At 37.7% G+C, this 26,289-nt stretch overlaps 1 protein-coding gene across 1 annotated transcript in view; it reads right to left on the reverse strand.

Annotated features, from left to right (window-relative positions):
* The window catches only part of FRK (fyn related Src family tyrosine kinase), a 103,567-nt gene extending 89,033 nt beyond the window's left edge, over positions 1-14,534 (reverse strand). The window contains exon 1 of the mRNA XM_007078706.3: positions 13,670-14,534. Within this exon, the coding sequence (XP_007078768.2) occupies positions 13,670-14,040 (371 nt within the window). The 5' untranslated portion in view covers positions 14,041-14,534. The remainder of the gene's footprint in view (positions 1-13,669) is intronic.
* Positions 14,535-26,289: the final 11,755 nt, after the last annotated feature.

Here is a 26,289-nt window from a genome sequence, read left to right on the forward strand (position 1 = left end):
GATCTCATGACACTGAAATCATGACCTAAGCCGAAATCAAGAGTTGGATGCTTAACCAACTGAGCCATCCAGGTGCCCCTACATCACACAAATATTACACAGCGTTTCAGAGGATTCATGATTGTCTTAAGCCTATCTCTAAGAGTCTATAGTCTACAAGTTAAGGATTCTTGTCATTGAAATTTGAGGGAAGAGTATCTTCAAAATCATAGTGTATAATGACAACAGAAATTGCAAAAGCTATATGTTTTTATATCTTTCTTATTTCTGTTAGGGGGGTAATATTAAAGGATAATTCAGTGAAAGTAGTTTTATGAGGAAGGTAAATCATGAACTATATATGTTCAATCACAATATTTGTATGTGGCCTTTTGGCCAGCATATTTGCTACCCTTTATGTCTCATGACCTAAGTGACTTCTAAGCATTTAAGTGTTTTGCAGAAGTATGGAATTTATAATACTCAGATGAGAAAATACAATAGCTACTGTTTATCATTCCCTTACTTTATTTTATACTTTACTAACCTGCATGCCTACCCAAACAATATATTATTTGTTTTTCCTTATTTGTAGACTTTATAAAATAGAATCTTATTATATGCAATCTCTTGAAATTTTCTTTTCACTCAACATTATGCTTCCAAAATTCATCCATGCTGTTACATGCCACTTAATTCATTATTTTCACTATTGTCTAATACTCTACTGAATAAATAAACCACAAATTATCCCCTCTTATTAATAGGCATTTGGGGGCACATTGGTGGCTCAGTCAGTAGGTAAAGCGTCCAACTTCAGCTCAGGTCATGACCTCAAGGTTGGTGGGTTCAAGCCCTGCATCAGGCTCTGTGCTGACAGCTCAGAGCCTGGAACCTGCTTTGGATTCTGTGTTTCCTTCTCTATTTGCCCCTCTAGTTGTGCTCTGTCTCTCTGTCTCTCTCAAAATAGAGACAGAGCGCAAACGGGGGAGGGTCAGAGAGAGAAGAAGACACAGAATCCAAAGCAGCCTCCAGGCTCTGAGCTGCCAGCACAGAACCCAACGCGGGGCTCAAACTCACGGACTATGAGATCATGACCTGAGCCCAAGTCGGCCGCTCAACCAACTGACCACCCAGGCACCCCTTAAGTTAGGATTGTAATGAGAGAGAGCACAGAGTTCAAAGTGATTCAGGAGCAAACCCAGTATCTACCTGTTTTCCTATAAACTATTGCATAATACAGATAAAAGACATTGAGTCACTTTTGTATTGCTTTTATCTGAAACATCACTGTATTCACTGTACTATAATAGCCTGAAGCTAAACAGAGGACTATCCTACAACTGTAATATACAATAGAAGACAGTCAGGGCTTACCTAACACAATCCCCATCTGTCTTCTAGAAAAATGCAAAGAGGACCACGTATTGCTTTTTATATATAAAACATTACTGGAATAAATGGATCTGAGTCATTCTTTTTATTTTGTAAAATAGTACTACTACTATGCCATAGAAAGTGAGTATTAAAAATGTAGATGCAAAAATAAAATAAAAATGTAGATGTAAAGTATATAATTAAGTATTGAAGCATTTTTAAGGAGCTGTTAAATTGACTCAGTATTTCCAAGTAGGTTCTTCTCATTAGGCCTCCTTAACACACTATTCTGTATCTCTCCTTTCCTTCACAAACTTCTTTAAAAGTTACATATATTTGCTGCCTCTACTTTAAGACCTAGAATTAGTTCAATCTTCCCACATGACCCAAAAACTTTAGGTGTGTGGCACCAAAGAGAAAAACTCATTAATTTTTCCAACAATTTTGAGAAGGCCAAACCAACCACACTAAAGATGAACCCTCAGCCTATGCCCACTCTACCCTACCCTCCAAATGCCAAATATCCAAACCCACCAGAGGATGTTGAAAAGCTACCACTAACTTTGATGCCCTATGGAGGGTGAAACCTTCGGTAAGTCCCAGCCAATCAGACACAGTCCTTAGGACCATACATGCTCTGTTCAGAGATGTAGGCAGCTGGGTTCCACTGCCTCTTTTGATTTTGTTTTCCCTTCGCTGAATTTCAGGATGTACCCAAGTCACGTGTATAGAGCCATATAATATAATACTCTTTCCTATGGCTCAGCCCAGCCTAACCCTCCCAGAGCAGAGTCCTAGACAGAACATGAAGTTCCTCATTAAACTCTCTTTATCTCATGACATCATCCATGATTACTTTATAAAACTTCGTGTTAGTGTTATCAGTAATCTCCAAGCAATTCTAATAGTTTTTACCCCTTTCTTGTTACTCTGATCTTTCTTTAGAATTTGGCCGCAAATCTCTTTCTTGACATTCTATCTCCCTGTTTTGAAAAATATGCCCTTTGTTTTTTTTTTCTACTTTCATGAATTCTTGGCTGCTTCTTTCAGGGGCTCTTCTTCCTTGGATTAGTTAGGTTTTGCTTCAAAACAACTGTATAGTTAACTCACAAATCTAATTTGGGAGTGATTTGGAACAGGCTCGGCTGATCTTAGCTAGGCTTGACCATGAGTCTCCAGTCAGCTAGAAAGTCAGGTGGGACAAATAAGGCCTCTCTTCACCTGGTCTCTCACCCTCCAGGGTTTTTGCCTGGGATTTTCTCAAGGTAGCCGCAGAACTCCAAGGGCAATAAGAAAGCAAGTCCCAACAAGCAAGCACTTTTCAATCTCCAACAAGCAAGCACTTTTCAATCTCTGTATTTGTCACATTTCCTATTGTTCTATTGACCAAAACAAGTTAATTGGCCAAATTGAGAGCTTGTGTGGGAGGAGACTTCCCAAGAATGTGGATGCAAGAGGGTGTGAACAAATGGAACCATTACTGTAATCTATACACTCACCGCACTTAACCAAAACCATGAGCATTTCTAAAGAATTGATCTTCAGCCCATTCTCCTGTTAGTTAGATTCTCACTGTCTGGTTCTTATAACCCTTGTGAAGTCTATAATACTCTGCGATTCTTATTCCTGTCACATCTATAACACCTCTTATAATGCCTGCAAAATTCCATCTTTACATCCATTATTCTACTAACAAGAAATACAAAATTATAGGAAGAACAAATTATGAATTCTTCCTATGAAGGTAGGAAAAATTAGGAAAGGGTCTTATCAGCTAAACCCTAAAAGAATGGTGTGATTTTTTTTTCCCAAAGCAGTACTGATCCACGTATTTGCTTCTTCATTCCATTAAATAATTATTTTTTGAAGTGCAAGCTACATGACAGTCTGTGCTGCCCTTATGGCATGTATCAGCATCTGTCTTATACTAGCTGAGAAAGAGAAATAAAAGCCCCCTGACATCCAAGAGCCGGCCTGGCACTTATAACTAGGCCTTGGTGTTCTTCTGTTGAACATAAACAGTCTCACAGAACATCAACATCAGACGAGGCCGCCCTGTAACCATGATGGATCAAGTCAAAAACAAGATCAGATCACTCTTAATCACATCTGAATACCCACAAAAGCATGGACATTGTCCAACCACAAAAATGACCAAATATCTACCTATCTTGGCTAATACAAATAACTATTGTTTCTTTACCAATTGTAGCCTTAAGGTTGAACTAGTCTCCCTCCTTCTCAACAAAATTTATTAAAATACCCAACCATATAGTTATCCTTACCTCCTGACAGCAGTCAATCCAGAGCAAAGCCCTGCTTCTTTAAACTCTCTCCAAAATTACACCCCAGACTCTATAATGTATCCTTCCTAACATGCTCTTACTGAGATGCTCCACTGGTGTCCATGCTGTGTTCTCCTTCCCTGCAATGAGTAATAAACCAGTACAGGTGTATTCCTGGTGGTCTTTGGCTGACGGGCACTATACATTCTTGATTTATTTGTCTTACCTCCAGAGACTGTTAAAATTCTGTGGAAAATGAGCACTGTCTTATCCATTTTGGTATCTCCCACTGTATAAAAAGAATGCCTTTAATAAAATAAATACACACAAGATGTTTATATTTTGTGAATGGATACATGAATCCCATAGACTCCATCTTTCTCAATCACTAGAAATGCTGAGAAGATTTTGGAGAAAATGTTCTGAGTCCTACTTCACAGAAATGACACAGGCATCCCCCAGAGATGACTTCCTGGAAGCGACTTTGCAAGCAGGACAATTCTGGAGCTTGCAGGATGATGTCCCTCTTGCAATGAGAATCTTGGTATGTCGTAATTGATTAATATTCATAAATAGAAAAAAGATATATGTGAGATTGGAAGAGCATTAAAGTGACTTTAAATCTACCAACAATACTGGCTTTCCATAGGAACCATATGGGATTCTTCCGAATCGCCCAAATCATGCTGCCAATGTGGTATGCAACATTTGTGTTAATGGAAATACTTATTTTGATATAACATTTTAAACGCCTTTCAAAATAGATACCTAATATAAAGTTTAAAAGCTCTTAGTATTAGCATTTCTTGAATTACAAAAGTTTTTAGTTACAGCACTTCTTGAATTGCATTCTCATTTTACCCTTCAAAAAGCAAATAATTCATAAAAAAATCTCCAACTGAGAAATTTAGTTTGAATTTAAAGGTACTACAAGATATTCCGTATAAATAAAAAAGGAGACATAAGTAAAAACATTAAAGAATTTGGGGCATCTGGGTGGCTCAGTCAGTTAAGTGCCAAACTCTTGATTTCCGCTCAGGTCATAATCTCACGGTTTGTGAGATCAAGCCCCACAAGGGGCTCTGTGCTGACAACATGGAGCCTGCTTGGGATTTTCTCTCCCCCTTTCTCTCTGCCCCTCCCTCGCTTGACTCTCTCTGTGTCTTAAAATAAATAAATATTTTTTAAAAACACTAAATAATCTAACACTAAAATTAATTCAATTTTTAAATAGCAAATAAATCTAATTGAGAACCTTTGGAGAATAAAATGAAATCATGACAACAAGATCACACACAAGAGACAGTCCATATGGAATCTGAAATTAGTCAAAAAAGCAAGAAGGGGTATAATACAGATCACATGATCTACATTTATATCTATAAGTTTAGCAAAATTCTTGTCAGGTTGATCTTCAAAAAAAATCCACATAAACTAATACTAAAGTTATGGGCTTCAGGAAAATAGCTCCATAAGGAGTTCTAAAATAGCATTCAAGCTACTATCAATCTGCATAACTATCTTCCCCCAGAAAAATTGGTCCAATCTTTCCAGTACTAACAAGTGTTAAGAACTCCCATTAAAAACGGGAATCAGAAAATGCTGCAGAGAAATCAGCAGTTAATTAGTAAGAAAACCAGTAAAAAGAACATATAATTATTGCGTTTGATAATGTTTTAGAATGTGACAGAGAAAATCTATTAATATTCAGTAAAAGCATCAAACTTTCAGCATGCACAAACTGAAAAATATTTCATATACATAATAATTTGAAATTATGTATGTTAAGCATAAAAACTGAAATTATAAGTCTGGCCCTACAACATTAATTTTGTAAATTGGGTTTTGGTTTTCTATCCATTTAAGAGCTCAGGCCAATAATTCCTTTACTCTAAATATAACCACAGTATAGTTTAATATGCATGTCTGTGATTTTAAAATACCATTTCAATGAGATTCATAATCTGTTTCTGGTTTGATAGTCATTCTACACTATGGACAATATTCAAATCAATTTGTGACCCCTAAGTATTTTTCCCCCAGAAGTAGATTAGAGTCATTAATTTCTGGGACCTGGAAATTATACTCTTATGACTATGAGTCTAACCAAAAATTGAGACATGAAAAATTCATTGAGAAAAGAAAGCAAAATGCCCAATGCATGAGTGAGGAAACTCATTAGATATTTCTGGTAGGTAAAAAAACAACTCAGAGAGCAACTGTTAAGAAAAAAAGTTGGCTTTGTCAGCTGCTCTTTAAAAGATCTGAGATTTATAGATAAGCAAACATTCATTTAATTATTCATTTACCCAGCCAATGTTCATGAGTGCTTATTGTGCACAGGTACCACACTAAGCTCTGGGACCCAGGGCAATGGCTCCTTTCTCCACCTCCCATACCCAAAGTGCATAGTCTCGCAGAAAATGGATAAGCAATGATGATAAATGTTAAAGGCTCTAAGCAGGAACACCAAACCTAGTTCAACACGTCAAGAAAGGCTTCAGGGAGAGAAGGACAAACAGAGTGAGACTGAGGATGAGTGAAAGTTGCTCAGGACAAGAGGAGGGAGAGGTTTGCAGGCAGGACAAGTCTGACCATGTGGATGAAGCCCAAGATTGCAGGTGATAGAAAGTATGGAAAAAAGACTAAAAGATGTTCAGCATATGAAACCTGTTCTAGGGAAAGAATATTGTGAGCTGAGGCTAGAGTGGAGATGCACAAAGTATGATCTATTTAGACAGAAGTAAATGGGGAGCCATGCAATTCGATAATAGGTAACATTTATGAAGCCCTTATTATATGTCAGGTTCTCTGTGGTGTATGCTTTTTGCACAAATAATCTCATTTATGTTACATAATGACCTTACAAGATAGATGTCATTTTCATTCCTATTTTACAAATCTGAGGCAGAAGGGTCAAATAATTTGCTCAAGTCATGACAGAGCCAAACTCCAATCTAGATCAACTGGTTGCACAGCCTGTGTTCTTAAGCACATAAAAAGGGCAATTAACATTATATTTCAGTTGAAACTCTGTGCCACTAACATTTGGACCTAGTTAAAATATCCAGCAGAAAAGTCCAAAGATTGCTCTGATTTTTATTTGTGACATAGTGGTATCTCATTGTGGTACTGAGAGTTGGAAAACCCAAAGGGAATTTTCTGAGCTGATAATCAGGCAGAGTTAGTTGAAGTAAAACCTTGTTTGTTTGTTTGTTTGTTTGTTTGTTTTCTCTTGGGAGCCTCAAGACCTAGGGGACAAGACATAATAGCAGCTTAACAAAAGTTAGCCCTACTTTACTATATAGAAGTTTGTATCTACCTTGACAATGTCAATTTGGTGAGAAGCTTGACCTTCATTTATCAAAAAAATAATACCAGGAAGGGCACCTAAGTGGCTCAGTTGGTTAAACACCCTACTTCAGCTCAGGTCATGATCTCATGGTTCATGGGTTTGAGCCCCACATCAGGCTCTGTGATGACAGCTCAGAGCCTGCTTTGGATTCTGTGTCTCCTTCTCTCTCTGCCCCTCCCCCACTCACTCTCTCTCTCTCTCTCTCTCTCTCTCTCTCCCTCTCTCAAAAGTAAATAAACATTAAAAATAAAATAAAATAAAAACAACATCAGGATGTATCTACAGAGACAAACTAAACATTTGAAGAAATTCTCTTGAACAAAAACCAATTTGAAAAACCAATAGAATATTTTTCTTTCAAAAAATGAATTTGATTAAGTTGAAATCTAGGTTCTAATCTTTAGGATTGAAGCATAGCAGCTTATGCGTTATTTCACTCACATAAAATTTTTTCCATCATTATTAACTTGTTGAAAACCTGAAAAGAAAAATCAATACTGTTACTAGAAAAGAGTTTGAATGGCATATTGCAATTGAAACTTTCAAAGTATTATTAATTTTCTTAGAAAGGATTAAGGAGCGCCTGGGTGGCTCAGTAGGTTAAGGGTCCGACTTCAGTTCTGGTAAAGACCTCATGGTTCGTGGGTTCAAGCCTCACATGGGGCTCTGTGCTAACAGCTTAGAGCCTGGAGCCTGCTTTGGACTCTGTGTCTCCCTCTCTCTCTGCCCCTCCCCCGCTTGCACTCTGTCTCTCTGTCTCTCAAAAATGAATAAACATTAAAAAAAATTTTAATATATATATTATATAAAAGAAAAGATTAAGAATTGGGTGCCTAGGTGGCTCAGTTAGTTAAGCCTCCAACTCAATCTTAGTTCAGGTCTTGATCTCAGGGTGATGAGTCTAAGCCCCACACTGGGCTCCAGGCTGGGCAAAAAGCTTACTTGAAAAAAAAAATAATAATAATAAATAAAATAAATTAAAAGAAACTAAAAGATTAAGAATTATTCCTATTAACTTTAATGATTCCATACCATGTCACTTGATTACTTCTCAAAGATAACTTGAAATACTGTAATCAAATATTACTATCAATTACTTTAAACTATTAATTACACTTAAATTTTGTGATTTTAATGCAGTTTAGTTGGATCCTCTTTTCCTCACTTCTATAACTTTGCCATTATTCTTATAAAATTTATTTTAATTTAGCAGTTACCTATCATTCATCCCCGAAATGGTGACAATGTACATAAAAATTTGTTACATAACAAATTATGAGAAACACAGTTATGTTAACATAAACATAATAGTTATACTAACATGAAAAACCATATTATATCTGAGATGTAATGTTTTATAAATTAATTATTTTGGCACCATATTTTTATTTCACAATAAAGGATTAGGAGAGAAAACATCATAATTCTATTGGTAATACAGTCACTTAGTAATACATTTTTCTAATTAACTTAAATTATTTGTCCTAAAATTCTTATTTTGGATTTATCTGAAACACTTACTTTGATAAACAGCTATATGTATTCTTATAATACATTTTACTTTTATATGGAAACCTCTTTTTCACTTAGCTTCTAAAAGGATGGTATTTAAATATATTTTGTCTTATTGGGGAGAAACTGAAAATGAATAATTTTCATTTTCCACATATATCCATTTAGTCTTCCCTGAAAACTATCACAAAGGGAAAGAAATAAATGATCTGGAAAAAAGAACAATTATAGGATGAATTGCCTGTCAGTGATTTTCTAGTGATTTAAACTACTCAAAGTAGATATGTCAGATTGGTTTGTGAATATTACGATGCCTTTGGTATAGCCACTGTGGAAAATAGTATGGAAGTTCCTCAAAAAATTAAAATATAAATATTGTATTATCAAAAAATTCCACTAATGGGTATTTACCCAAAGAAAATGAAAACACTAATTTGAAAAGATATGCACCCCTATGTTTATTGCAGTATTATTTATAATAACCAAGATATGGAAGCAATCTAAGTGTCCATCAATAGATGAACAGAGAAGAATTATGGGGTGTGTGTGTGTGTGTGTGTGTGTGTATATATATATATATATATATAATGAAATATTATGCAGTCATAAAAAGATGAGATCCTGCCATCTGAGACAACATGGATGGACCTAGAAGGTATTATGCTAAGTGAAATAAGTCAGACTAAGCAGACAAATACCACATGATTTCACTCATAAGTGAAATCTAAACAAAACAAAATGAAAAACAAATGAAAAAATAAAAAAACAGAATCAGACCTATAAGTACAGAAAACACACTGATGGCTGCCAGAGGGGAGGAAGATAGGGGTTGGGCAAAATGGGTGCAGGGGAGTGGGAGATACAGGTTTCCGGTGATGAAATGAATAAATAACGGGGATAAAAGACACAGCATAAAAATATAGTAAATGGTATTAAAATGGGGACATATGGGGACAGATGGTAGCTACACCTGTGGTCAACAGAACATAATATATAAACTTGTCCAATCACTATCTTGTACACCTGCAACTAATGTTACATTGTATGCCAAATTATACTCAAAATCTATATATTCTGATGCCTTTATGTATGTATGTATGTATATATGTATGTATGTATGTATGTATGTATTTATTTATAATAATTTTAATTTTTTTTTTTTTTAATTTTTTTTTTTCAACGTTTTTTTTTTTTTTATTTTATTTTTGGGACAGAGAGAGACAGAGCATGAACGGGGGAGGGGCAGAGAGAGAGGGAGACACAGAATCTGAAACAGGCTCCAGGCTCCGAGCCATCAGCCCAGAGCCTGACGCGGGGCTCGAACTCACGGACCGCGAGATCGTGACCTGGCTGAAGTCGGACGCTTAACCGACTGCGCCACCCAGGCGCCCCAATAATTTTAATTTTTAAACCACATTGTTACTCTACCTTTAACTAACAAGATCAAAAGGTGGCTTCATTTCTCAGCTGAGAAAGAAGTCTACGGATACCTAGTTTGAAAATAACTAGGAACACTATGTACAACTTGTATTGGATAGTTATTAAATTTAGCAGTATTCAAATAACCAAATAATGAGGCTCCAATTCTATTTTTAAATGGTGGGGTAAAAGAATTCTCTTCCTAAGAACATACCATTTTATTTCTTAGTATTTTCTTCAAGCCAAACAATGGCAATGACCATAAGTTAGATGAAATTTTGACATAACTCTAGTTGACACATTAAAAAGGAGCACAATTAGGAAAATATGTCCTAAATGGATAGAAAGAAGTTCTCTTACCTTTATACTTCATAAAATTCTAACACTTTTATTTCATAGCATAAACTACCAACAAAATTATAAATTACAAATATTTTTTTTTCAAAGCAGTTCATAACACGATGAATAGGGGAGGAACTGGAAATAATCTGCCTTTACATGGCAATAATAGAAGGAGAAGAAACTTTTCACTAAATGCTTTCCCACACTTTTATATACGCTTAACAATCAGGCAAACAACTTTTTAAACCCCCTGTAGATAAATGATGCTACGTGTAAATTACACAATTGCTGATTATTTTGCTTTTCATCACTATATTGCATTAGTTAAACTTTTTTACAATAAACTCATAGAACTTAAAGCCATTGTTCTTGGCTTGAAGATTTATGTGTAATTTCCATACCATTATTTTCTGGATGAACTTTATATCTCTAAAAACACTGCGAATAAAAAAATATAAAGGGAGTTCTGAGTAATCAGACACTAAGAGTAAGGGTTTTGAGAAATTCCATGTTGAAAGGTTGAAGAAAAACACTCATCTATGAAAGAATCTAGGAATTCAAATTGAAGATGAGGTAAATACAATGATTCTTTCTAGAGACAAAATAAGTCATTAAGAACGGGTTTATTATATCACTTAACGTAAGATATTCAGAAAAGGTAAAACACTTCAAAGTTGAATAACAACCAAGTATTAAATTGGTTTATCTTTTAACAATACTATAGTTCTTTTTTTAACATCTCTACTTCTTAGTATTAAAAAAAAAAAAAAGCCAAATGCTAAAACTTTCAACTGGTTTGCCCTGACACTAATAACTCCAAAAGTATTTGCATTGTTTTCTTATTATGACAACTCAAGAATAAAGACACAAACAAATGAATACTAATAGGCATTGCGTTTAACTAATCTAATTAGAAATTAGATGACTTAATTCTCACTGGTTTCCCATTGCCTCTAATCTCACATATGTAAATGTAAATAATAATCTTAATACTATATTCTGAGCTCATCGTAAAAAAAAACAGATGGCCCACAGACACATGAAAAGATGCTCAACATCACTCATCATCAGGAAAATGCAAATCAAAACTACAATGAGATATTACCTCATACCTGTCAGAATGGATAAAACCAAAAACTCAAGAAACAACAAATGTTGGCCTAGTTGTAGAGAAAAAGGAACTCTCTTGCAGAGCTGGTGGGAATGCAAACTGGTGAAGCCACTGTGGAAAACAGTATGGAGCTTCCTCAAATAACTAAAAATAAAACTATCCTACAATGTAGTAATCATACTACTGTGTACTTACCCAAAAAATACAAAAACACTAATTCAAAGGGATACATGCACTCCTTTATTTATTGCAGCATTATTTATAATAGCCAAACTATGGAAGCAGCCCAAGTATCCATCAATAAATGAATGGATAAAGATATGATATATGTATCTGAGATATATGTATATATATACATATATATACATATACATGTATATGCATATATATACATATGTACATGTACATATGTATATATACATATATCTCATACATTTATATAATGGCATATTATTCACCCATGAAAAGAATGAAATCTTGCCATTTGCAACATGGATAGAGCTAGAGAGTATAATGTAAGTGCAATCAGTCAGAGGAAGACAGGTACCATATGATCTCATTCATATGAAATTTATGAAACAGAAGAGAAAAGCAAAGAAAAAAAGAGAAAGACAAACCAAGAAACAGACTCTTAACTATAGAGAACAAACTGGTTGTTACCAGAGGGGAGGTGGATGGGGAGATGGGGGAAATAGGAGATGGGAATTAAAGAGTCCACTTATCATGATGAAAAAAATAAACAAATAGAATGATAAAAATATTAGATTATGAATTCAAGGCTCTAGTATTAATATTCTAGTATTTATTTGTCTAGTATGCATATGTTTTGCTGAATTTAAAACATACATAATACCATACATTATCATACCATATCCATAAATCATATAGTAGTGAAAACATAAATGCACATAAGCAAGCATTTGGTGAATAAATAAAGATATTTCCTATAGATTATCACAGAAAATACATGTTCAAACAGATGATTTTCTCATTTGAGAATTGATCAATTCCATTCATCAAAAGTCTAGATTTCAATTCATTTCTATTTAGGCATAAAATAAGACCCCCCCCTTTTTTTTTTAACACATATAGGTTCCTAGTGTTGGAAAGAATCTCAAAAATTACCAACCTTCCTTTTGTATTTGTATTTGAGTTTGGAATGCAGCAATACTGCCTGATTGGCACTTCCTTGCCATTTTATTCCTTAGGTCAGTCAAGGATGCTGCAATTCCCATAAAAAAGAGAAACATATGAGAAAATAAGTGCATCCTCAGTGGTTCCTCTACCAAGATACATTCCATAAAATAAGTCCTGGGAGACATTCCCAGTCTTGGGTTTCACTGGAACCAGGCAGTAACAAAGTTAGGGCCAGTAATAGTCCCCAATTGCTTCTCAACCCACCAAACCTCAAGTATCCATTGTCAAGACTGTGCTTTATCTACTTTATGTTCAACCACCACTAGCATAACCTACCCCTCCTCCACTTACCATGCCTCTGCTGTGCCTGGCACTTGCATGGATGGATGGATGGGTGTATATAAAATTTTCCTCTGTGGGTCCACCATAATCATAGAATTTTTTTTCCAAATATCAGATTAGTCATTATCTCCTCCTCTGGGGAAATACAGCCATTATATTTTTTTTGTTGTTGTTAAAACTTACTAAATATCTATAGCTGGTCAGTTTCTAATCATAATAAAACCCCAAACTATCACAATTTGGGTAGCCTAAGTCCATATCTGGAACTCAAAGAAAAACGTCTAGTCATTATTTCACTGGGAAAATGCAGTGAAAAATTACCATCTTCTAAATGCTACCCTGATGTTAATTGGCTCTCTGTGTGTCTAACAGAATGAAAAGGGATTAAAATTAGAGTTAGAGTTGGGCGTTGATGCTTCAAAAGTTTTAAAAGAGAGAGAGCTGAACTTTAGATTTGAAGGTGTGATTTATATATATGATATACCTACAAATGAAATGCAGTTCTCTTTTTAAAGTCAGACATATTTTACAGCCAAAGAAAAGGTAGAGTATTAGATGCACCGTTTGTTAATGTTGATGAACACCCAGGGCCCACGGGTATACATATGGTAATAGAAGTCATTTCAACAACAATTACCTGCCAGTTTCACTCTTAACAGTAGAGGTGTGTTTCAATTAAAAGGTTCTTGCCAGTACTTCCTCATACTTTCTGGGTAGCTCTTTGGAAATTAGGGGGTTGCAGATAAGAAGGAAAACTCATTACCCGCCCTCAGAGAGTTGAGAAATAAAGTATGGGTTTGTACTACTCACGGCTCTGCCTGCAGGCTCCTGTCCTCAGCCACATAGTTAGAAGGAATATAGCCCTGCAGCAGCTGGCCAGAGCTATCTACCCTTTTCTCCAAGTGCCTGGCGAACCACCAGCCCTCCTGGGAAGTGTCCAGGACTTGGAGCTTGTCGCCCGCGCGGAAGCTCAGGTCCTCTGCAGTCCGAGCCTGGTAATCAAACAGAGCCACAAAGTAGTGACCACCGCTTCTCCTGAGCTCCTGACTCTGTGACCTGCAAGCATCAGGGGAGCAGCGGGCCACTGGGTTCTCAATCACCACCGGCTTGTCGGCCTCCTGGAACAGGCATGGGAGACAGGGCTTCAAGTACGTCAAGAACCTCACACAAATGTTGCCCATGGTGCCCTGGGAGGGAGGAGAGGAGAGGGGCTTCTCCCTCTCCTTTCAGTCTCTGCAGATCCACTTTCTCTTCTTCCACGGGGCAACTTGGAAGTCAGCACCAATTCCCCTGGCTGCGGAGAGCGTGCAAAGCCCTGTTGCACAACAATGGGGCAGATCTGCCTGCGGCGAGCCCCGCTTGGGGACACTCACCTGCTTGCTTTTTGTGGCCAGAGCGGCTGCCCTAGAGCAAAACTGAGCAGGAGCTGGGCAGCCGCTCAGGGAAGATGTCTTTTCTTCTGGTCTGCTTAGGAATCCCACAGCAAAAACAAAATTAAGAGGGCTTTATTTAGACAAATGTCTGGGAACAGAAAAGAGTCATCTTGCTTTACGTCCCAAGGAAAAGTTAATACGAGAAAGAGGTTAACACCAGGTAAGATCACATCTTGCCTCTTCCAGGAGCTCTCTCCCTGCTTCAAGTCCGTCTCTGTGGTTTGGCCAGTCCTGACCTCCGCTGCTCTTTCCTTTTTGCTAATGATTAACCAACCAGCTGAGGTTACTGCCTTTAACATCCTGAGCTATGAGCAGACTGAAATAATTTCTCCTTACTTCCTGGTTTCCTTTCGTCTGTGATTTAAAAGAGATTCCCGGCCTCTCTACCTCTCCTTTCCCACACCCAAAAGAGACCAGCGCCCTCATCAGGGAGCCCAACTCTTAAAGCAGCTGCCAAAATCCATACTCTTGGACAAACAGACTAGCCCAGGGAGGTTTTTGTCTTGCTATGTTCCCAGCACAGATTTGTTTCCCCCACATAGATGAGGAGGATTATTTTGCCGCCATAGGGGAAATAAAAAGGCTAATTAAAGTGTTTAGGTATTTGTTATTGGACAAATAGCAATTGGGAAAGAACCATTGAGTTCCTACCTTTTTTCATCACTATGAATAGATTTTAATAGCTTCAAAATACATTTACAGTCTGGAAAAATATGACAGCAGCTGACTAAAATGCTGAGAACCTGAAACACTGCTTTTTCCCACAGAGACATTTAATTTCCCATCTCTTATGTACTATTTCTGAAACACACACACACACACACACACACACACACACACACACACAGACTAGGGGACAAGGAGAAAGGAGGAGAAGAAGGGCCACATGTGTGCTACTGCAGGGGCTCTTTCTGCTCAACTGTGGCCTCCAGGTCTACATGAGTTCTTACTAACTTCTTTGGCAGGACCTCAGGAGCTAGTGAAGCTGAGATCAGGACAGCCATCCTGACAGGCAGTGGGGTTTGCTCTACTTCCCCTTATCTGGGAGAGCCGTCTCACAGATGTGTGTCCTGGATCCCAAGTACAACTGGGCAAAGAGTTTGCATGGATCAACCCTCCGCCATTTTCACTAGTAGAGAGCACTCTCAACTCATTTATGATGTGTCACTTGTTTTCATATAAGGCACTTATTAAAAAGGTACACTCTAGGGGTGCCTGGGTGGCTCAGTGGGATAAGCGTCCGACTTGGGCTCAGGTCATGATCTCACAATTTGTGGGTTTGAGTTCTGCATCAGGCTCTGAGCTGACAGCTCAGAGCCTGGAGCCTGCTTCAGATTCTGTGTCTCCCTCTCTCTCTCTGCCCCTCCTCTGCTTGTTCTCTCTCTCTCTCTCTCTCTCTCAAAAATAAATAAATAAACATTTTTTAAAAAGTTCCATTCTAAAAAACAATCTCTCTAAATGTTGGCAGAGCCTTGAACCTGGCTAACCTAGCCCCAGAGCAATCTCAAAATTCCTGTTCTTTGTCAAACAGCAAGGCATTTTTAGTAATCAGAATAATCAAACTCAAGAAAAAAGGAAAACAACAACAGGGAACCATGGTTTCAGCTTCATCTGCTCTAGGCTTGTACTAAAATCAGGCATTCATGGTGGACAGATCACTTGGTTAAGAACAAGATCTCAGGTCACATTCCCAGGTTTCTCTGTCTTCAGAGTTAAAGTAGAAGTACCATTTTAGCAGGAAAAGAAGAGCCAAAAGCTGAGCCAGTTTTGGTTGTCTGTTGGTGATATGAGACCCAAAATATTATTCTGTATATAAAAAGAAGAGAAAGTGGCAATTACATAATATTGAGAAGCCATAAGAATGTTTGGTTTCAAACACAACATTAATCGTAAAAGTGAAGGATTCTATCAATGCCCCTAAACAGAGGCATAGGATGCTACAGTCTTTCCAGAGACATCTACATGACCCACAAATAAAATGAGATTTGGAAACAACCAGAGAGAGGTATTTAGAACCAATTTGTAAGTGGCATTTGAGACTTCAAAAATTTGAAGTTTTTAAATTTGAATATGCCTCCATTGTGGTTATGACAAGGCATTCTGGAAAAAGTCAAAGTGGCAGATGTGCACACACAGTCACTGAGCTAATGAATGAAATTGGAAGAGCGGCTGACCATCCAAAGATGTCAGGTGAGCAATGGTCTGAGAAAGCAGAGCCAGGGGTGGTTTCCTTGTGTCAACAGAACCAGAACTCTGCAGCCCCCCAAGCATGAAGCCTTAAAGTCATCTTTTACTGTCCCCCTGGTTTCCCTAAGCTAATCAATCACTAAATTCTGCTCAGTCTTCCTTTTCATTTATTCCATAAACGTTTTTTTATTCCTTTTGAATGACAGCTGGGTACTGGACCAAAAACAAATAATAAAAATAGAATATTCTTCCTTAGATTATTCCAAAGGTATCCTAAGCAGTGTCCCTTACTCCAGCTTGTCCCCTACCTCTGACTCACCTTGCATACAACTCCCAGAGCAATTTTTACAACAGTAATAATGCTGGAGGTGATATGTGTGCTAGTAAAAAGCAGCTATCAGGTTTAGAGGGCTTTCTATGTACCAGGCACTGTGCTAAGAATGTGACAAATGGTATTCATTTAATTCTCAGAAAATAAAACAATAATACCTATAAGAAAGGTAGTTTTGTTGTTGCTGTGGTAGTGGTGATGGTTGTTTTTCAATTTCAAAGAAGAAACTGAGGCTTAGGGAGATTAGGTAACTTTCCCAAGCTCACATAGCCACCAAGCGACTGCACCATTAATAACATCCTGGTCTCCATCTGTTTCCAAACCCTGAGATTGTAACTTCTCACTTTTGATGACTCCAAAAAGAAGCTAATGTCATTCTTCTGTGTAAAATCCTTCTGGACCCTCCAATGTGTTTGGAATAAAGCCTAAATTCTTTAGCAGGACACACACAAACGGGACAATTCTTGTTTACTTCTCCAATTTCATGGCCCTTCACTGTTGCACTCAAACCCTGTGATGCAGGTTCCCCAAGCAGCTAGCTCCTGAAGCCCTCTTTCCTGCACTTTTATTTCCCCCTTTCCCTACTCCCTCCCCCATCATGATTTCCTTGTGATTTTCCCAGGCTGGATTCCATTGATACCTCTCTCCCACAATAGAATAGAGTCTCCTACTCTGTGTACCCCCAAAACCTGACACACACTTCTACTTGGTTGAACTGTTGAATTCCACTTGGTTCTCTTACTTGTGTGCTTTTCCCCATGAGAATAATGTTTCCTTCTATGAATCTTCAGTGCCTTGTACAGCATCCAGTATGTAAGCAGTAAATACTATGCAAGTATTTGAGAAAGAAAGAAAGAAAGAAAGAAAGAAAGAAAGAAAGAAAGAAAGAAAGAAAGAAGAAAGAGGAAGGACAAAGGAACACAGAAGGGAGAAAGGGAAGGAAGAAGGGAGGGAAAGAAAGAAGAAAACAAAAGGAAGGAAGAAAAGAAGGGAGGGTGGGAGGAAAGAAGACAGAGAAAGAAAGAAAAGAAAAAAGAGACACCCCATTGGAGTCCCACTGGGGTGAGAGCAACATTGTGCAAGTATTCACAACTGAGAGCAAAAATTCCTTAGTGTGAGAAGGGCTGGGAGCCCAGAGGAGAGTGTGACTTTCTGTCCTTTGACTCTATCCCTCTTTCCTCTCTTATAGTTTCCTGAATGCCAGATTCCTTTGCTAGCCTCCTACACCAGTTTTCTTTCCTTCAGCCAATCTCCCTCCCATCCTTGGAACAAACCGCTGCCATGATTATCTTCTTAAATTACTCTCCTGCACAATAACCTTCATCAGATCTCCACTGCCTGGAGGATATGACTTGGAATTTGAGGCTAAAGAATTTGTATTTTACCTGATTTTTATCAGATGTGCCCTTTACATACCCTTCTTCCATGACAGCCTTCCTGTAGCCCTCCCACTCAACCACATTGCTTTACTGTGTCTCCTAACATGTCTTGTCCATTCCCACCTCTTCCTACCTCCTGTGTCATTCTTCTGCTTAATATTCCTTTCCCTCCCAATAGACTCCTGCCTGCATTTTGAGATCTTAATAAAAGTCCCACACCTCCTCTAGCCCTTCTGTGTCCATTTCTGCCAACATAATTTTCCCTTCCCTCAAGTTTTTCTAGCTTATGCAACCCCCATACCCAGCACCCATACAACATGAAATGAATTTCACCATGCTCCTGTATCCTATTTGCTGAACACTGCAACAGAAAATCCCACAGCTATTCAATTTTGTGCCAGGAGAAATTAATGATCTCCAACTCCTGCTAAGCCCTTAATGCTGCTCAACATTCTTTTATATGCTAGTCTGGTCAGCTGCTGTTCCCTTCATTTTCCTCTAAAACTACTGTAAATTGTCCACCATTCTTCTCAGGGTCTCTGTGGATACCCTCTTTCTCTGATGATGACCTTGCTGCAGACATTCACAGAAATCCCCAATATATTCAGCATTAACCAATTCAATTTCCTTTTCTTGCATCAAAAAAATGTATCTACATCTGTAAATCCTTGCACTTTCTTTCCTCCTCAGACAAAAGCTTCTACTGCCCTACCCAATTTCCAGTTTATTTTTCCTTACTAATAGAACCTTACTTTTACAGAAGCAAAAGCTAGAGACTACATTTCTCAGCCCTCCTCACAGCTAGGAGTGGCCAGTAAAAAAGTAAGCAGAAGTCCTCAAGTGGGGTTTCAGGAAAGTGCCTTAAAGGAGCTGGACTTAGCTAGGAGGTCAATTCTTTTCCCCTTTCCTCTTTTCTCTTTCTGCTTGCCTGGAACTCAGATGAGATGGCTGGGCCTCCAGCAGACATCTTGGACCATAAGGTGACCTTAAAAATGTAAAGAGCAAAAAGATAAAAAAAAGTTGTATCTTAGGAGTACCTACCTTCAGACTTGTTTGCAATATGGGAGACAAATTATCTATTATCTACGTAGGAGATCATTCTTTTGACTCTTTATTATATGTACCTAAGACTGATTCCAATCAATATGCTTTCAGTGACAGAAAAGATGGTTAAATCTCCTGTCCTGTGCTCTTGGTATTATTTCTTTGTAGTATCTGATCCATCAATTAGCTCTCTTCTTGCCTTTCTTAGTTGGTGCCTTCCTCAAAGCCTATAATCAAGCTTAAGCCTCTCAAGCATTAAAAAGAAAAGAATAAAAGAAAAAGAAAACAAAAGAAAGGGGGGGGGGAGGAGAAAAAAGAAAACAATTGTTAAATCCTTTCTCCCACTGTAGGTTCCACCCTGCCTCTCTCCTTTCTTCAGCCACATTTCTCAGAGAATAGTGAATGTTCCCTCTTTCCCATTTTTCTCTTCCTTTCCCCCTTGGACTGCAATCTGGCTTCACCTCACGCCACATCAATGAACTTGGTCCACTTGATGTCACCAACACCTTGCGTTTGCCAAATCAAATCACTCCTTTTCCATCCTCATTCCATTTGACCACTCTTCAATGACAAAGATTGCTGTTTTAAGCCTCTTACAACACTGTTTTCTTGATTTTCTCCTTTATTTGACAATTCTTTTCAGTACCTTGCTGGTTGGTCTTCCTCCACCTATCCCTCAGAATGAATGTTAACTGGGAGCCTTGGCTAGAAACCTTCACTGGGTATACATACCACTGTGTGGCCTTGCCCTCTGCATTTATGGCTCTAATTGCTGATAACTCTCAAACCTCCACCTCCATCCCAATTTGATCTGTTGAGATACTAAACAGTATAATTATGGTCGATACAGAGTGCAAAGGCATTTCGATTCCAAATTAAACAGATCCAAAATAACATTCATTATGATTCTCTCAAAACCTTCTATTTTTATATTTTCTCTGCCTCAGTCAAAATCATCTCAAATTAGAATCTTAAGAAGCACCCTAAACTCCTCTTTTTTCCTTACCCCCTTAGCTGATCAATGAACAAATCCTAAGAATTAAAACTGTTTAGCATCTGCTCTCATTATCTACTTCCTCTCTCCCCTGCTGATACTACCTGAACTTAACACATGTTTGGTTCTTTCTGACTCTCTAATAATCTTCCTCTTTCCAATCCTGTGCTTCTCCAACCATCCTTCACTCTGTAGGTAGAGTGTTGCACCCTTTTAAAAATGCTTTGATGAAAAGAAGAATAAAGTAGGAGTAATCAGTCTTCCTGGTATCCAAGATATTACATAGCTACGGCAATCAGGATGGCAATCAGAATCGTCAGAAGAACAGACAAATAGACCAGTGAAATAGAATAGAGAACCCAGAAAGAGACCCACACAAATATGCCCAACTGATTTTGGACCAAGGTGGAAAAGTAATTCAATTGAGAAAAGGTAATTTTTTCAAGATGGCGCTTGACCAATTGGACATGCATAGACAAAAACAAATGAACTTCAACCTAAGTCTTATATCTTACATAAAAATTAACTCAAACTATATAATGAACTTGAATATAAATTGTACAACGATAAAACTTTTAGAAAAAACATTTAAAAGAAAATCTTCAGGATCTAGGGTTACACAAAACGTTCTTAGACTTAACACCTGAAGTACTATCCATAAAAAGAAAATTCATAAATTGTATTTACCAAAAGTAAAATTTTTGTTCTCAAAGGACCCTGTTAAGGGGAGGAAAATATAAGCTACAGACTGAGAGGAGGTATATAAAATATTTGCAAATCATGTATCTGACAGAAGACTAATATCTAGTCTACAAAGAGCTCCTCAAATTCAACAGTAATAAAACAAACACTCCAATTTGAAAATGGGTACAAGATATGAACAGACATTTAACCAAAGAAAATATACAGATGGAAAATAAGCATATAAAAAGATGTTCAGCATCATCAGCCCTCAGGAAAGGCAAATTAAAACCACGATGAGATTATCACTACACACCTATCAGAATGGCTAAAATAAAAAATAAGACAACCAAATGAGGATGGATGGTAAGGATATGGAGAAACTAGATCACTCACATACTGCTGGTGGAAATGTAAAACGGTACAGTCACTCTGGCTAACAGTTTGTCAGTTTCTTAGAAAACTAAACATGTAACCACTGTATGAAATAGCTGTTATACAATTAGACATTTATCCCTGAGAAATGAAAATTCATGTTCATACAAAAACTTGTACACAAATGTTTCTAGCAGCTTTATTCATAACAGCTCCAAACTGAAAACAACCCAACCGTCCTTCAGTGAGTGAAAGGTTAAACAAACAGGGCTATGTACATACTGTGGAATACTGTACAACAATTAAATGGGCCAACTACTGATATACACAGCAACTTGGATCAACTGCAGGAAATTATGTTAAGTGAAAAAAAGCTGATCTCAAAAGGTTACTTATTGTATGATTCCATTTATGTAACAACATAAGACATCTTGAAATGGCAAAATTATAAAAATGGAGATTCCATTAGTAGTTGCCAGGGGTGAAGGAGCAGGTGGAGGTGAGAAGGGAGTGGATAGGACTATAAAAGGACAACAGGAGGATTTTCATGATGATGGAAATAGTCTGTGTCTTGGTAGTATCTATGCAATATCAGAGTTGAGATACAGTACTGTGGTTTTGTAAGATATCATTACTGAGGGAAGCAAGGCAAAGGATCCACAAGATCTCTATTATTTCTATCAAATACAAATCCACAATTATGTCAAAATTAAAAGCTTAATTTAGGGGCACCTGGGTGGGTTGGTCTGTTAAATATCCAACTCTTGGTTTCGGCTCAGGTCATGATCTCATGGTTTCATGGGTTCCAGCCCTGCATCAGGCTCTGTGTGGAGCCTGCTTGGGATTCTCTCTCTCATCCTCTCTCTCTGTCCCTCCCCCATTCATGCTGTTTCTGTCCCTCTCAAAATAAATAAACTTAAAAAAATAAAAATAAATAAAAGCTTAATTTAAAAAGTACTTAATTTTTAAAAAGGCCTCTCATTACCTTGAGGATAAAGGCTATATTTTACAAGGCATGCAAGGCCCAACATCACCTCACTCCTGCCCAACTCATTCTATTCCACTCTATATCACTCAGAGTTCTTAGCAAACCAACTCTAGCTAAGTTTTGCTGAAAAAGAACCTACTGAAATAATTCAAGTGGTTCTGAGTCAACAGTAAATTTGAAGGACAAGGCTTGTAGAAGCTAGCAGAAATAAAGCTGTGTGGCCATGCCCAGACTCTGGCTACAAGGATATCAGGTCAGTGAGGGACTACTGCCATTAAGGATACCGGGCACTGCCACTGGCTCCACACTGTCAGCTCCACTACCACTGGATATTAGATGGCACTGTCCCCTCCAAAGCATCTCACCCCAGCTCCAATTGTTAGGGTTCAGAGAGACCTTTCAAAATGGAAGACAGGACTTTACCTTCTCAACTCATACAGTGGAAGATTCTCCACACATAGAAAAGAGACATCCTAGAAAGCCATACAAAATTAAAATTAAAATCTTCACCCCATATAGTTTTCTTCCAAACTCTTGCTGTGGGCTCATATAAGTCTTAAAGTCTCCAAATGTGCCTTGCTTCATCACACATTTACCTTTGTCCAATCCTCCCTTTTTGCCTGGTATGGCTTCCCCCCATTCCTCTCCCTTTTTGTACCCTAGTGTCTTCCAACTTATTGGCCAGATAAATATAGGTACTTGTATAAGAGTCAGAGAAAGTGTCTCCCTCCTTCATTCTTTTCTGACCTGTTTATTAAACAGAATTGACCACTTCCTCGTTCATGTTCCCCACCAGATGCGATAACCATTTCTACCTTCAGCTCATACTTGTCTCACCCAATAGATTCTAACACACTTATTGTAGCCTTCATTAGTTCCCAATAACCAACACAGTGCCTAACATCTAATAGGTACTCAATAACGCATGCTGAGAGTGAACATCATTCATCTAAAACACAGACTATAATATCTTAAGTCATTTAATATCTGTTTATGTGTAATTGTGTTGTTTCCCCCAAGCACATTGCTCTGACCTTGAAGATAAGTGTGTGTCTCGCATTTCTTTGCATCTCAATCTAGAAAGCCATGCTATACAGAGGACCTCCCGACTTCCACTCTTGCTCTGCCACAATCTACTCTCCAAATGGCAGCCAAAATAATCTTTAAAGTATAACTCAGGGGTGCCTGGCTAGTTCAGCCAGAAGAGCATGCAACCCTTGATCTCAGGATTGTGAGTTTGAGCCCCATGTTGGGTGTAGAGATTACTTACATAAATAAATAAACTTAAATATATATGTCAGATCTGTGTTTTTCAATAGCTTCCTATTCACTGGAAATAAATTCTAAACTCCATAACTTTAGGAAAATGCCCTGCCAGCCTATCTCCTGCCTATACCTTCCAATGTCATCTCCCCTTTCTCCTTCCTTGGCTCTTTGTGGTCCATCCACAGTGGCCATATTTTTGTTCTCTGAGGAAACAGCCAAGGCCTTTTTCTGACCAGTGACCTTTTTTACGCGCCATTCTCCCAGCCAAGAACACTCTTGTTCAGACCCTTCATGCAAATCTACCTTTTAGTTCTTAGCCTAGATAATACAGCCTCAAAGAAGGGTAACCCCTCTTACCCCCTTAGGTACCCCTCTTAGGTACCCCTAACGACTGAACCCAGCTTCTCTTTTTGAGTGTGCTATTGGTTGAATTGTGTCTCTCCAAAGAGGTATATTGAAGTCCTACCTCCCAATATGTCAGAGTATGACCTCATTTGGAAATAGCATCTTCTTGGCAAAACTCAGGTTCTTCCTTTGGCTCAAATATAGCCTGGTGCCCTGGGATCTTTGATATGTTTGATCTTAGTCTCCATCAGTCTCTCATTTAGTTATCTTCAGTGGGACCAGACACTGGCCCGACACAGGGCAAAACAACAAGAATCTGTTAGAATGAACTAAAGAATATGAAATAGATTATGGAGAGCTCAGTCTATATATGAAGAAAATGATGAGGAGGAGAAGGGACAACATTAATATTTGAAGCACATGGTGACAACTTAATTGTAAATTTATCCCAGTTTTCTCAGCCAAAGAGTAGAAATGTTCAGATTAGAGAAAGAGGATCAGACATATTTGCCTTGAAATCTAAGAGAAAGCTATGATTATCATTAGAAGCCAAAATGGACTCAAAAAAAAAAAAAAAAAAAGAATGGGTGCCAAAACTTCAATTTCTTTCTTCATATAGAACTGCTATTATAAGGGAAAATCTTTCACGTGCAGCAGCATTTAGGAGATATCAAAGCAAACGCTGTATCTTATTTTATTGCAAGTGGTGGTAACCCGCTAAAACTATTGAAGGACATGAACTGTGAGCAGCCCAGCATGCCGTAACTGAAGCATCTTTCCTGACCAACGACAATGGACTACTTTAGGCATCAGCCAGCACTGAACACTGGACTCATTCTGTTCTTTCTAGAAAGTGTGTTTTCAATTTTAAAGAGCATAACCAGGAAATGCTATTTCTCACAGTTCAGAAACCATGCCTTTTTCCTTCAGTGAAATACTCGGGTGAATTTCTTTACTGATATGAGTTCCCTTGCTTGCAAGAAAATTAACTCAGCTTTGGAAAAGAAAAAAAAATTCTTTAAAGCTCTTTGTTTCATTCTTTGGCACTATAAAAGACATGAAATGGGCATAGTACATCTAGATTTCATAAGATATGGAAAAAATATTCTAAAGAGATCTGCAAAGGGGATTAGATAAAGAACTTGCTTTCCAAAAGAACTGAATATTCTTATATACACAATCTCCTAGGAACAGCTGATAAGCCTTTTGTAAAATGGAGATAGGTATCCATGGTTCACCCAGGTGGTTTGTCCTTGCCTGATACTTCATTAATCAAAGTTCTCATCTATCCAGCAGCAAAATTATTGTAGCACAGGCACAGCTTCAAGATACTGCACCGCAATAAATAAATATTACAATAAAGCAAGTCAAATTATTTTTTTTGATTTCTCAATGTATATAAAAGTTGCATTTACACTATACTGAACTCTGTTAAGTGTGCAAGAACATTATCTCTAAAACAAAAAACTTAATTTGAAAACTGTATTGCTAAAAAATGCTAACCATTATCTGAGCTTTCAGCAAATCATGATCACTGATCACAGATCACCATAACAAATATAATAATAATGAAAAGTTTGAAATAGTGTGAGAGTTACCAAGATGTGATACAGAGACACAAAATGAGCAAATGCTGTTAGAAAAATGGTGCCGATAGACTTGGTTCATGCAAAGGTGTCACAGACCTTCAATTTTTAAAAAAGGTGCTATATCTGCAAAGCACAATAAAGCGAAGCATAATAAAATGCCTGTATCTGCAAAATTCCAATAGCATTAATAAAATCCTAACCCGGGGTGGGGGGGGGGAGAATATTGTCATATGTCCAATCAGCATTTTCCAAATAAAAAAGATATGTAAGAGGTTTATTTCTGTTACTCAAGGTTGTAATTTTTTTTTTAATTTTATTTTAGAGAGAGAGACAGCTTGAGCAGGGTAGAGGAACAGCGGCGGGGGAGGGGCGGGGGGAGAGAGAGAGAGAGAGAGAGAGAGAGAGAGAGAAAGAGAAAGAGAGAGAATCTGAGAATCCTAAGCAGGCTTCATGCTCAGCACAAAGCCCGACATAGGGCTTGATCCCACGACCCTAGGATCATGACTTGAGCTGAAATCAAAAGTTGGACGCTCAACTGAGAGCCACCCAGGCGCCCCCAAGGCTGTAAAAATTTTAATCATTACCAAAAACAACAAATGTACTGGCTCTGACTTCTGACTTATATGTACATGATTTTATATAGAAACAAAAAGATTCTTATAATAAACTTCCCAGATTTAGAATTTTCCAATGTTCATGCCAAGTAATTGGGCAGAACTTCAAGAATTTCCTGTTCATCTGGGCTTTTTTTTTTCTTTTTTTCTTTTCTTTCTTTTTTTTTTTTTTTGTCTCTTGATAAATAAGTGGTATACTTTGCT

This window comes from Panthera tigris, chromosome B2 (genome assembly GCF_018350195.1).
Source record: "Panthera tigris isolate Pti1 chromosome B2, P.tigris_Pti1_mat1.1, whole genome shotgun sequence".
Lineage (NCBI taxonomy): Eukaryota > Metazoa > Chordata > Mammalia > Carnivora > Felidae > Panthera > Panthera tigris.